We start from the raw sequence: 13,813 nt of genomic DNA on the forward strand, positions 1-13,813 counted from the left end.
GGGTAGCAGAGTTGGGATTGGTGGAAGAGGACTATAAAGGAGGAGAGAGACAACATGCACCAGGAACATCTATCTGAAGGAACACCTGAGGAACATCTGAGCAGCCTCCGAGAGAACCAGCCGGCGGTGTGCCGCTCCCCCGCGGAAGTGGGGAAAGTGGCAGGGGGAACCGCCCTTCCACGGAGATGGAAGGGACGGTAGCCAACCCGGGAAGAACCAGCAGCAAACCCGGGGAGGGCCGAGCAGACGAAAGAACAACGCAGGGTCCTGTGTCGTTCCTCCACGAAGAGGGGGAGCGACACCACTTCTGATCCAGCTCCCTGCTAACGCGCCTGGGAAAGCAGCGGAGGATGAACCAAGTGTCTGGGCCCCTGCAACTCATGTGGGAGACCCAGATGGGGTCCCCGGCTCCTGGCTTCAGCCTGGCCCAGCCCCAGCCATTGCAGCCATTCGGGGAATGAACCAGTAATGGAGGAACCACCGTGGAGAGGAACCACCGTGGAGGGGCTCCCAGCAGGCGGTTAGGACAGCGTGCCGTCAATAGTCAGCGTTCCATCGCTGGAATGCAAAAACAGGCGCAAATGCACGGGCGTGAAATGATGCTGGGGAAAGTGATCCTTTCAGAAGAATGCGGGGAAACCACACTTCATTTCCAAAACTAGTAAATAAAGGGAAAGAACCAAACATTTATCTTGCCGCTCCTTTATTAACTGCACTTCAGTGTAACTAGATGGTTGATGAGGGGAAGTTTCTCTCTACAAAGGTTTCCCAGCTAATAAATGAAGGCGGAATGACTGAATTATTTGTCAGCAATTTGCAGTCCCTGAGGAAATAAAGGACCTAGGCAAAGATCATCAATCGATGCCAACCTCACAAAAGGAGACAGCCGGGCACCGTGTGCCTTCCGGTAGAAGGACACACCACCACCTCTGGAGGATTTTCAGCCAGAATCCACGCTGAACCCGAGGGTGGGCACTGCAGTACAGTGGGCTAACCCCTGCCTGGGACACACGCATCCCACACCAGAGCGCCTGGGCCCAGTCCTGCCAGCTTCTCATCCAGCTTCCCACCAGTACCCACGCCGGGAGGCAGTAGATAAAGGCTCAAGTACTTGGGTCCCTGCTACCCACCCTGGAGACCTGAATGGAGTTTTTGGTTCTTGGCTTTGGTCTAGCCTAGCCCCAGCTGTTGTGGGCATCTGGGGAGCAAATAAGCAAATGGAAGATTCTCTTTCTTTCTCTCTGCCTCTCTCTCTCTCTCTCTTTTTCCCTCCCTCGCTCTCTCTTTCTCTCTGCCTTTCAAACAAAAATAAATAGATTTTTAAAAGGAGTTCAGCCTGAATCTGTTCAACCTTTGATCTAAGTGCCAATGTATAGGGAGCAGAGTTAACCCAGGGAGCATCTTAAATGATGCCACCAGAGTAAGACAAAATCCAGATAAAAGAAGTTGCTACAGGAAAAGCAGCCTGCTTTCTTCAACGAATACACTTATTAAAATAGAAATTAAAGGAATTTCTGCCTCCAGCTGTGATGGGGTAACAGGAATTAGATTTACTCTCCCACTGCAAGCCCCCAGAACACAGAACAGCATGTATGAAATACCTGTTTTCAGACATTGTGTCATAAGCAGTACAGAGCTGTGATTCCTGGGAGAAGGGAGACATGAGGTGAGCCCACAACCACCCCCCGCCCCTGGGATTTTGGCATAAAGATGCATTCTAGAAGGAGCAGGAAGGGGATCCGCAGAGCACGGTGGTCTCCACCACTTGAGGGCTTGTTTCAAGGAGGCTGAGGGTTCTGTAAGTTGTGCTGCAGCGTTTTGAAGAGGAGGAAGGCGCACAGACTGAGAGCTCCAGAGATCTGCATCTGGGGCTCCCTGGGTCTTTACTGAATGCAAGGCAAACGTGCAGGGGATGAAACTCCGCCAGGCGGAGGGAGCCACGAGCAACCAAGGGCTCAAGAAGGCTGCCCAGATGTTAGACAGGTTTGGGGGTTGGGACGCATTGGCATCCCAAGAAAGCAGCGTGGAGAGTCCTTGGTGGTCGCTCAGGGTCTTGAGTAGAGACCCCGGAAGAAGCTTTTGAACCTTGATTAGGGAAGGAACAGGGTGACGTTGTCCTAGCGATGTTACAGACCCTCTGAAAGGACAGGCCTGGAAAGATCACACGGAGCTGCAAGTGCTGCTTGCCCGAAACAGCCCAGCTTTGTCGAGATCAGGGCTGGGAACCTTTCCTCTCCCAAGGGCTGCTTGGATATTGACGACATCTTTTGCGGGCCACTCAAAATTATCGACTTACAAATCAGGCTGTTGTGGATGTACTGAATTTTGAGTTCCATCTGTGGTTGCCTTGGCAAAGCCAAACCACATGATTTCCTGGCCCGGAGGCTGGACGGTTCCTGCCCATGCTACATGAATCTGACAAACCTAACTCCTCAACAATGTCTGATTCATGATGTCCATCATTTAATGAAGGATTACGGGACAAGCCAAGAAAGAGAATGATATTTCCCTTAATCAGGTGAAAAGTCAAATAGTAAAAACACCTCAAGACACAGACATGACAGGAATGGTGGAATTAGCAGAAAAGGATGCTAAAATAACTATTATAATCATGCTCGAGAATGAAAGGGAAATCACAAATGGAAGAGACTTTTAGAATGACGCCAATGGAACCTCTGGAAATGAAAAATGCAATGTCCGAAATAGAAAATTCATGGCATTGGATTAGCAGCACAGTAGATTTTACAGAAAAAAAAATCAGTGGGAGGCAGCAGGTGACGGCTCCATTGCTTGGGGCCTGCCACCCACGTGGGAGACCCAGATTGGGTTCCTGGTCCCTGGCTTTGGCCTGTTTCAGGCATTTGGGGAGAGAACCAGTGGATGGACGAGCTCTCTCTGCCTGTCTCTCTCTTTCTCTGTCTTTCTGTTTTTCAAATAAAATTAAAATAGATAAATAAATAACTTTAAAAGCCACCCCAAGGTACACACTAATCAAATTCATGAATAATAAGGATTTAAAAAGGGCTCATTAGACACAGAAGAACATTGCAAAGAACATAGAAACAAAGCAAGCCAGAAAATACTGGAACACCGTCTTTACTGCTGAGGAGAAAACTGTCAATTTATAAGTCCGTGCTGAACACAAGTATCTTTCAGAATGAAGGTGAAATACTTTTTCAGACAACCCAAAGTTGAGAGAAAGTGCTGCCAGCACTTGGAATGTTAAAAGAAGCTCATCAGATGGAGGAAAGAGAACACCAGATAGAAACTTAGATCCACTCAAAGGAAGAAATAGTGCCAGAAGTGATGGCTATGTGGGAACAGAAAAGATTCCTTTTCCCCATTAAAGAAACTCTTTGAAGTTTAATTAATTGTTTGAAGTGGAAATTGGCAAGCTTTCTCTGTAAAGATCAGATACTAAATATTTTATGCTTTAAAGCCATACAATTTCTGTCCTAACAACTTGAATATTCCTTGTAGTAAAAAGGCAATCATAAACAATATGGAAACAAAGAGGTGTGGCTGTGTTCCAATAAAACTTTATTCACAAGAACAAGGAGCAGACCAGATTTGGCCCACAGGCCAGAGTTTGCTGGTTTAAAGCAGAAATGAAAGCAATTTTTTGTGATCATTATAACATAAGTGGAGGTAAAACCTACAAAATGAATAGCAAAAATGGGAGAGAGACTATGAAAATGCACGGGTCTAGTAGTTTTACATAACAAAGTGGCAGGATTCTACTTTAGGGTTAAGTGTGATAAACTAAATACGTGTATTATAAGCCTCGTGTATTTACAAAATAAAATGTTTGCAATGATTATTACATCAATATATAATCCTGAAAACACTGAACTGATCCAAAAGAAAAAAAGTAATTTCTTTAAAAATGAGACCAATGGAAAACAAAGAGCAAGATGGTGTGTTTAATATAAACCATATGGAGAATTACATTAAATGAAAATAATTGAAGCACCCCCAAGTAGCAAAGTTGGACAGCTGGAAAGCAAGAGTCAATGATATGCATTCTGTAAAAGAATCTAATTTCAAATATATAGAGAGAGATGGGCTGGAAATAAAGGAAGAAAAAGACACAATGTGCTAAGAACAAAGGAGACAACACAACTTTCCAGATCAATATTAGAAGAGGGGACATCACTACAGATTCTACAGATGCTAAAAAAACAATAAGGAAATATTGTAAACACCTTTATGTCAATAAATCCAGTGGAATGGGAAAATTCCTTGAAAGACATAAATTACCAAAACTAACTCATATAGCTAGGAAAAGCCTGAAGAGTATTCCATTTTAAAGAAATTAAGTTTGTAATTTGAAACTTGTCATGCCAAGAAATCTCCAGGCCCAGATGGCTTCCCCTAGTGGATTCTCTGAGATATTAAGATGAGAAAAAGATGTCAATCCTGTACAAACTCTTAGAAAACAGAGTAGAAAGTACCTGCCAACTCATTTAATGAAGCAAACATTGCACTGATTAAAAAAAGACAAAGACATTTCAAGGGAAAAAAATAAAGCCCCAAATGATAGATCATTATCACCCAGGAACAATGATGCAAAAGTCCTTAACAAAATTTTAGCCATTTAAATCCAATAATGAGACAAGTGACAAATCAACCAGTCACAATGTAGGAACTTTATTTGGGTCTCCATTGGTACAAACCGTACCAATCAGAGAAATTTGAACATTGATTGTGTGGGGAGCAACTCGGACTAGACTAAGTTACTGGAATTAAGACTTATTCTATGCATCTGCTCTCCCACAATATGGTGCTGGGAGAGGAGTAAACAGCTTCTACACAGCTGCCTCTCACCAACTTGACAAGCTGCAGGAGCTGCTCCTGATTGGAGGAGAGCAGCGTACTCGGCGTGTGGGTAGCAGAGTTGGGATTGGTGGAAGAGGACTATAAAGGAGGAGAGAGACAACATGCACCAGGAACATCTAAGGGGAACATCCGGATAACATCTGAGCAGCCCCCGAGAGAGCCGGCCGGCGGTGTGCCACTCCTCCGCGGAAGTGGGGAAAGTGGCAGGGGGAGCCACCCCTCCACGGAGGTGGAGGGTCGGCAGCCAACCCGGGAAGGACCGGCAGCAAACCCGGGGAGGGCCGAGCAGGCGAAAGAACAGCGCAGGGTCCTGTGTCATTCCTCTGCGAATGGGGGAGCGACAGATTGGATATTTGATTATATTAAAATAGTTTTTAATATTCTTCAGGTTTAATAGTGATACCGTAGTAAGGATTTGCACAAGAAGAGAAAATATCTCTCGAGATACATAGTGTAATATTTACAGATGAAATGACAGGATATCTGGATGTGTTTCCAAATAATAGCAAGGAAAGTCACGTCCGTGAACTCCAAGCTAAATAGTCACACACCTGCAGAAAGGCACAAGAAACAAAGAGCATGCGAATGCCTGACAGACAGCACCGCAGGCAGTGTGCTGAGTAGGTCCACACCGGAACTGGGCCCCAGCCAGCAGGACATCGCTTCCTCTTGGATGAGAAGGCCCGGTCTGGCCCTGGAAGCACCCAGACAAAGGCCAGAGTCTCAGATGGGACAACCTCAGATCCTGCAGGGGCAGAAGGGCAGGAGGCACTGAGACTTTGAGACTGGCCCGCCTCATCTCGCTTCAGGCAGACTTGGACCATTAATTGTCCATGCTGAGCCTGGCCCCTCACAGCCCCCTCTCATCGTCTCATCAGAAAAGTCCTCCCTGCACACGGGATCCCCCAAGAATTCTAGATGGGGGCGCTGCGCTGTGGCGTAGCAGGTGAAGCCCTCGCCTGCAGTGCCAGCATCCCATATGGGCGCTGGTTTGAGTTCCTGCTGCTCCACTTCCGATCCAGCTCTCTGCTATGGCCTGGGATAGCAGTGGAAGATGGCCCAAGTCTTTAGGCCCCTGTACTTATGTGGGAGACCTGGAAGAAGTTCCTGGCTCCTGGCTACGGATCGGCTCAGCTCCGGCTGTTGAGGCCATTTCGGAAGTGAACCAGCAGATGGAAGACTCTCTCTCTCTCTTTGCCTCTGCCTCTCAGTAACTCTGCCTTTAAATAAATAAATAAATATTTAAAAAAGAAAATAATTCTAGGTCAGACTTGTGCCAAGAAGACATTTGTCCCTGGAAGCAGTCCCTCGCTTTTCTGCTATTGCCACAGGCCTGTGGGCATCTGACTGGGGTTTGGGGATGGGGTGTAAGAGTTCATAGAAGTAGCCTGGGGCCTAAAGCCACAGGGCTCACCCAGATTTGTGCTCTGGGGATGTCTGTGGCCCTTGTCTCAGAGTGTACTTTTTGGTATTAGCACCTAAACAGCAAACTGAACTTGATTTTCCAGTGCAATGTTCTTGCATGTGATATGGTCTGGCTACTACACAGACCAAGTTCTCCCTCAAGTTTTTCCCAGAGAGCCGGACTGCAAAGTGCCAGCACCACCTGGGGGCAACTCTAGACTCAGGGAGCCCTGGAGGCTCAAGATCAAGGTCAGGTTATCAGGCATGGGCCAGCAGGAAGGGAGCTTGGGATGTATCCCCAAGGCCTGCTGCTTCCACACACTCTCAGGCCAGGAGGCCCAGCTGAGAGAAGCTCTTGGAAGGGTAAAGAGGAAAGGCCAGGGCACCTCAGCCCCAGGCTGGCCAAGGATCTGCAGCCAGACTCCCAGAATGACCTCGGGCAGAATTAGGGACCTCCAAGGAGTCTCTAAAGTAAGGTGAGGGGATGGGGGATGGGGAGGGTGCTGCAGAGCAGCCCCTCCTCCAATGCACTTCCTGTCACCAGGCTGCCCATCTCCTGGTGGAAGAGGCTATTTGGAGAGGAGGGCTTGGGTGCAGCGATGTGACCACAATTACAAAATCGAAAGCCCTTGTCCCCGCTTCGCTGGCCCTTGCTGGAACAGAGCTAATGGCAGGAGGGGAGAAATGTCACCTCCTGCTCCGGCAATGGCTTCCTATGTGGGAAGTGGGGACAGGACAGCAGAAAGGGCAGGGGGCGGGACTCCCATGAGACTCATGGCCTCATTCTTTAGGTTTCTTGGGGCCAGCAGGGCCAGGAACACAGAGGGCTTGAAATGAGGGAGAAGCGGGAGGAAGTCTGGCTACATGAAGAAAGCCGGAGACAGGGCTAGCCCAGGCACTACCGTGTCTCCAGGACAGTTCCGCCTGGGTCGGCTCGTTGGGCCTGTGTGTGTGTGTTCAAAGCCCTCAGCCACATGTGGGGCTCTGGGTGCTCCGTGCCCGATGAACTGAATTAGATGGAATTGACTTGACTGCTGAGGGACAGAATTTAATCCAAACTGCAATTAAATCTTCCTAATTTGAATCTGCTAATTAGAAAAGGCTGGGCTCAAGTTGGCAGTGGTGCAATTTATCTTTTAAGGGGTTGTGTAGTTTAACAGGTTGTGTAGTTTAACACGGGCAGGGGCTGGAAGCAATGGGACACTCTGTCCGTACCTGGAGGCACCTGACCTAGCATTCATGGGGGGGATCTTTTTTCCCATTTTCTAAAAAGCATTTTTGATCTAAAGGTTGCAAGAACAGCATAAAGAATTCCTAGATGCACTGCACTCAGATTCCCTAAACGTCACCATTTTACTATCTCACTGCATTTGTTTCATCCCCACATAATAACAAATACACACATGCATACATGCCTATTCACACCCACGCACACATACAAACAGATCTGCATACATGGATGCGTGTGTGCATACACATGTGGTGCACAGTTATACAATGCACATACGTACACACCCTGTGATGTAGACACACACATGCAAACAGACACAGATAGCTTTTTCCCTTGAGCTCTCTGAAAAGAAGCCGCAGGCATAATGCGCTTTCTCTCCATCCACTTAGTCACCTGCACACCACTTAAAGGACTGTGGGGTTCTGATTAGACCCTAGTGAGATCCACCGAACCAGAGAGCTGGTGGGACCAGCTCTGTGAAACCAGCAACCCTGCATCGCAGGATGACAAGTGCCTCTGTCCCCAGTAAGGGCATCGTAAGAGGACTTCACAGGGCCCTTTGCCCACAAAGGTGCATCAACCATATGTTCAACAGAACCCTCTCACCTGTTTGTCACCAGTGTTTACCTCCAACCCATCTGGGTTCTTCAGGCACAATGGGAACTGTGTGTTTACCCCAACCACCCACCCCTGGCATGCCCTGGTGCTTCCCTGTGGATCCCTCAAGAAACACTCCCTCCAGGAAGCCTTCTCTGATCACTCTGGTTCCTGGGCTTTCTCCTTTCTGCTCTTCCCCTCCCTAACCCAGGAACCACTGGTCCATAGCCCTCATTGAGCTGGAGAAATGTTTTGTGTCACTGTCTCACTCTCCCTTCTGCAAGGCCATGAACACTGAGCCCTGGGCTGCGCACATGATGCTGCCGAATTATGTTTGAGCCGATCGCTGGAACCAGGCCAGGCGAAGCCAACTGGCCCTGAGAGTGGCTAACAGTAGGGACAGACTGGGGGCTGAGGACCAGGCGGCCGACGTCAAGGTAAAGCAAACCAGGGGCTCCGTGGATCCGGCGCCCTTCCTCCCCCAGGGACCCCGATGACTCACCAGTCAGTGCCTTCAGCCAGATACCTGGGCTGAGGCGTCTGCAGTTGGTGGCTGAAGTCGAAGCTGGGGTGGAGGCGGTGGGGGTGGACAGACACGCGCTCCTGACTCCGCCTACGGAGAGGAAGGAGGGCCCACCATGTCAGGGGCTGCCTGGGTGAGCCCCGCTCCCGGGAGCTCTGAGCACCCCCAGCCAACCCCAGGAAGCTCCACTCCCGCAGACCCCAGCCCCCTCCCCCGACACTGAACCCACAGCCCACCCGGCACACTCCAAAGCAGTGCCGCAGACTGCAGCAGGCGGCAACCCAGACCTGGCCACTGTCTGCGGCTGGCCGTGGCAGCGAGGTCTTTCCCGAGGTATGTCTGCTGCAGGTGTGTCACCTGGCCCCAGCCAGGCTCTGCTCCTGCCCTGCCCTCCTCCTCCTGTCCCTCTCTGTCCTAGGTGGTTCATCTTCAAGACACACAGCTCCTACAGTGTGTCCTGCAGTGTGTCCACCTCTGGGCATGTCCTCTCTCCTGCCACGCTCTTCTCTTCCTCTTTTTCACACTCTCAGCAGCTTTCACGCCCCACATCAAAGCCCGCCTCCTCCAGGAAGAGCTCCCTGAACACCCCAAATGAAGGTACGCTCTCCTCCCTCTGACCTCCTACAGCCCTCAGCTCCTGTCCCAGGCACCAACCTCCACAAAACCATGGACACTCGGGGCCCTAGAGCACCCTTGGGGTCCCTGATACCTTGTCAGGTGGTGGGAGAGGTCCAAACCCTCTCCCGTACAGTACTAAGTCGTGATTTGCCTCTCCACTCGCCTCATCTCGCAGGTGGGCAGCGGGGATTTCGCGTGCCCTGTGGTTCTGGAAGACTCAGTGTGGAAGCAGACACAGCAGAGTGACCTTCTGTGAAGCCGTGTAGTAGAGAGAGCTGGAAATACGCTTTTTTAGAAAAAGCCTTGCAGGGCTGCTGCTATGGCGTGGCGGACAAAGCCGCTACCCCCAGTGCCGGCATCCCATATGGGCAATGGTTTGAGTCCCACCCGCTCCACTTCCAATCCAGCTCTCTGCTGTGGCCTGGGACAGCAGTAGAAGATGGCCCAAATGCTGGGCCCCTGCACCCGCATGAGAGACCCGGAAGAAGCTCCTGGCTCCTGGCTTCAGATAGGTGCAGATCCAGCCATTGTGGCCAATTGAGGAGTGAACCAGCGGATGAAAGACCTCGCTCTCTTTCTCTCTCTCTCTCTGCTTCTCCTTCTCTCTGTGTGTAACTCTGACTTTCAAATAAAGACATCAATCTTTAAAAAAAAGCCTCACTCCTCACTAAATTTATATTAGTTATTTCTCATGAATTAGATTACCGGTGCTAACATATAGTGAGCTTGCTATTTCTTAATGAATTGATGATACTTTGAAATTCCTCGGGAGTAATTTCTCATATGGCTCACATCCATCATCACAGCCCACAGAAACAGAATCTCTCTGTGGTCTTCATTGATTTTGGAAGAGTCAAAGGGTCCCAAGACCAAGAAGTCTGAGATTCACTGGTCTTGTCCAACTCTTGCCCTCGACAGTTGAGGCTGAGAGAGGCGTTGAGAGTTGCCCAGGGTCCCCCAGCTGCCCAGGGTCCCCCCCTGGTGACTGCTACTTTTACTCTCCCTGTGCTTCTTTGAGCAGGGCTGGCACCAGTCACCTCCTTTCTTTGGGGGCCCCGGGCATTAGAATTAGGCGGTCACGAAGCTGCAGGGGACAGGAGAGGTCCCCTAGTGAAAACTCCTTCCATGCAAAAGTCCACTGTGAACATCGTGGACCACAGTTCCTCAGCTGAGCCTGCGTGTGGGTGATGTGATGTCCACGCATCTTTGAGGGGGCTGCAATGGGTCAGGACAGCGCTCCCTGCCTGAAACAAACGCGTCCAATGGAGGTGAAAAGCACCTCTTGAGGGGACACTCTGGGTGAGTACTGGTCCAGCCTGACCAGAGTAGAAGCCAGGCGTCCTGGCCCGCGGCCCTGCCCCTTCCTGGGCTCCGGCCCCGCCCTTGCTCCTCCCCCCACCCCCGCATCAGCCGCAGGCTGCACCCACCTGGGGTGCGAGACGAGCCTGCGGTGCTGGGCTTCCAGGAGCTGCTGCTGCAGGAGGTATTGCTGGTGCAGGGCCTGAGGTAGGAAGGAGGGACCTGTGACGTCCTGGAACTGCAGGGTGGGCAGCGGGGTCAGCGACTGGTGCAGGGCGCCGCTGTGCTGGTGGGCCGGGGCCATGTGGGCGCTGAGGCCCGGCTGCGGCTGCACGGGGTGGGCCAGCGGGAAGTCGGCGGTGAGCGGCTGCGGCTGCGGGGGCCCCAGGTGGAAGTGGCGGCAGGAGGTAGCGTGAGGATGCTGAGACCTTTGAAAGGGGGCACCTGCGGGGCAAGGACAGAGAAGGCTGGGTGAGGACCCGCGCCCCGTGCCAACCGCGCTCTGAACTGCGCTAAGGCCGTGGCCAGCCGGACCCCACCCACAGGAAGTCTTCATGTGCCGAGAGAAGGCAGCGGAAGTCGTTTAGCATGCAGTTTTAAGAAAAAAAAATCACACAAAACATTTTTTAAAAAATCAAATAACTTATTGTACTATCATAATTTATTTAAAAGCAGACATAGCCAGGTATAAGCTGGGCTCAAGCTACATTTAATTCAGGCCGCCGTACTTTCCTAAATGCAATTGAACTTGATAACAAGAAAGCCTTCTCTGTAAGCAAAGATCCAGCCCCAGACCTTGGCGGGGGAGTTCTCTGATGAGTCCAGAAAGCAGAGCCCGCGCTGAAGAAGGATGTACGGAGCACATTCAGTGCCAGGTGTGCTCGTCCCCAACAGGAGGCCAAAGAATAAAGGAAGATAAGCAGACGAGATGCAGGGAACGGAAGTGACAACAGTCTACAGGAGACTCCGGGCAGGTGGAAAGCAGAGGGAGGAGTTAGGAGAGCTGAGAACTGGGAAACCAAGCTCCCTGCACAGGGCGGGAAAGGCCAGGCCAGGGGCTGGAACCTGAGAGGAGGGAGACTGGCCGCCGGGGGGGGGGGGGGGGGGGGGTTGTGGCGGTTATGCCCAGGGCTCCTCCCCTTCCCCAGGCTTGGCAGTGATTGTCCCTCCCAGAGAGGCCCCCATGGGGGATGTGCCAGGAGACAAAAACAGGCGGGTTAATCAAGAGCCTGGGTGTGAGGCCGGCGCCACAGCTCACTAGGCTAATCCTCCGCCTAGCGGCGCCGGCACACCGGGTTCTAGTCCCAGTCGGGGGCACCAGATTCTGTCCCGGTTGCCCCTCTTCCAGGCCAGCCCTCTGCTGTGGCCCGGGAGTGCAGTGGAGGATGGCCCAGGTGCTTGGGCCCTGCACCCCATGGGAGACCAGGAGAAGCATCTGGCTCCTGCCATTGGATCAGCGCAGTGCGCCAGCCGCAGCATGGCAGCCATTGGAGGGTGAACCAACGGCAAAAGGAAGACCTTTCTCTCTGTCTCTCTCACTGTCCACTCTGCCTGTAAAAAAAAAAAGAGCCTGGGTGTGGAACTTTGGAAGCCACCGTCTTCTGCCACTTGATTCCAAAAACACTGTCTCCAGTGTGTGTCCCTGCCCTGCCTGCTCCACAGCCCCAGCCTAGAGACTAGGGGGAGCTCTTCAAAGGACCAGCTGTGGCTCTCGGAAGAGAGCTGCATGTCCTTCGGGTAGGGCACACACCAAGAAAATGGCCAGCATTGAAGCAATGTCCATTGTCACACGTGCACCCAGAGCTCTGGCCCACACTTCAACACGAACACACAACCCCAGGGGACAAGTCTCTCAGGGAGGGTTACAATGTGAAAAGACATGGAACAGGGACCAGATTTTTAAGAAAACCCAGAGGAGGAGAGACAACACAAGGATGAGAAAAATAAACTTCAAAGCACTTTAATTAATATCCTCAGAGAAATAAGGTGTTGGATATGTGAAACAGCAGAAAGCTCTTTTAAAAGGAGCCATGAGGGGTTGGTGTGGTGCAGTGGGTTAAGCCACTGCTGGCATCCCATATCAGAGCACTGGAATCCCAGCTGCTCTGCTTCTAATCCAGCTTCCTGCTAATGCACCTGGGAAGGCAGCAGAGGATGACCAAGTCCTTGGCCCCTGCCTCCCACATGGGAGATCCTGGTGGAGTTCCAGGCTCCTGGTTTTAGCATGGCCCAAGTCCAGCTATTGCAGGCACTTGGGGGACTGAACCAGCAGATGGAAGATCTTTCCCTCTCTCATGAAATGAATAAATATTTTTTTAAAAAAGGAACAATAGGGGCTGGTGCTGTGGCTTTCCCTTATGGGTACCAGTTCATGTTCTGGCTGCTCCTCTTCTGATCCAGCTCTCTGCTATGGCCTGGGAAAGCAGTGGAAGATGGCTCAAGTGCTTGGGCCCCTGCACCCACGTGGGAGACCTGGAAGAAGCTCCTGGCTCCTGGCTTCAGATTGACACAGCTCCGGCCGTTGCAGCCAATTGGGGAGTGAACCAGTGGATGGAAGACCTCTCTCTCTCTGTCTTTCTCTCTCTCTGTAATTCTACCTTTCAAAATTAACAAATCTTTAAAATAAAAAAGAACAATGAGAAAATAAGAAAGAGAGCTCTTGGAAATTAAAAGCACACAGGTGTGATCTCAAATTCAACAGCAGGGTTGAAGGCAGAGCTGGGGCCATTTCCCAGGGAGCAGGATGAGAAGACAGGAAATGAGAAACAGAAGAGAAAAGATGCAGACATGGAAGGATCCGGTCAGACGAGGCCACCGGTGAGAGAGAGAGAGAGAATGGAGGAACAACAGGAGGGAAACTATAGGAAAAGATTGTGCAGGTGTCCATCAGCATTGAAGTTCTGCATAGCTACACAGACAGGACCCTGGAGTGCCCAGCAAAAGATGGGGGCAAAAACCCCACCCCCAGGCACCTCCCTGCGCAAGTCCGAGCAGGCAGCTAGATAATTCCAGCACCTTCCTGAGAGAAAGCCAACAGATCACATCCAAAGGGTCAGAAATCAGAACAGCGTGAGATTGTTCAAAAGCAACACTGGAAGCTCAAAGACTAGGAGTGACGCTCTCCAAGGCACTGAGAACACTGGAAACTCAAAAACTAGGAGTGACGCCCTCCAAGGCACTGAGAGGGGAGAATGATTTTCAGTCTAGACTTCCATGCCCAGGCAAACTTTGAATCAAGTATGATGGTAGAATAAAACCGTTTTCAAACAAGCTTGGGTCTCAAAAGAATCAGCCAAGAATGA

General features: G+C 50.9%; 1 protein-coding gene across 1 annotated transcript in view; it reads right to left on the reverse strand.

Annotated features, from left to right (window-relative positions):
* The window catches only part of ARK2C (arkadia (RNF111) C-terminal like ring finger ubiquitin ligase 2C), a 110,931-nt gene that overhangs the window by 12,159 nt on the left and 84,959 nt on the right, over positions 1–13,813 (reverse strand). The window contains exons 2-3 of the mRNA XM_002713515.6: positions 10,640–10,955; positions 8,574–8,684 (exon numbers count right to left, since the gene is read on the reverse strand). Of these exons, the coding sequence (XP_002713561.1) occupies positions 8,574–8,684; positions 10,640–10,955 (427 nt within the window). The remainder of the gene's footprint in view (positions 1–8,573; positions 8,685–10,639; positions 10,956–13,813) is intronic.

Source organism: Oryctolagus cuniculus, chromosome 10 (assembly GCF_051225735.1).
Source record: "Oryctolagus cuniculus isolate XC-2025 breed Fujian yellow rabbit chromosome 10, ASM5122573v1, whole genome shotgun sequence".
NCBI lineage: Eukaryota > Metazoa > Chordata > Mammalia > Lagomorpha > Leporidae > Oryctolagus > Oryctolagus cuniculus.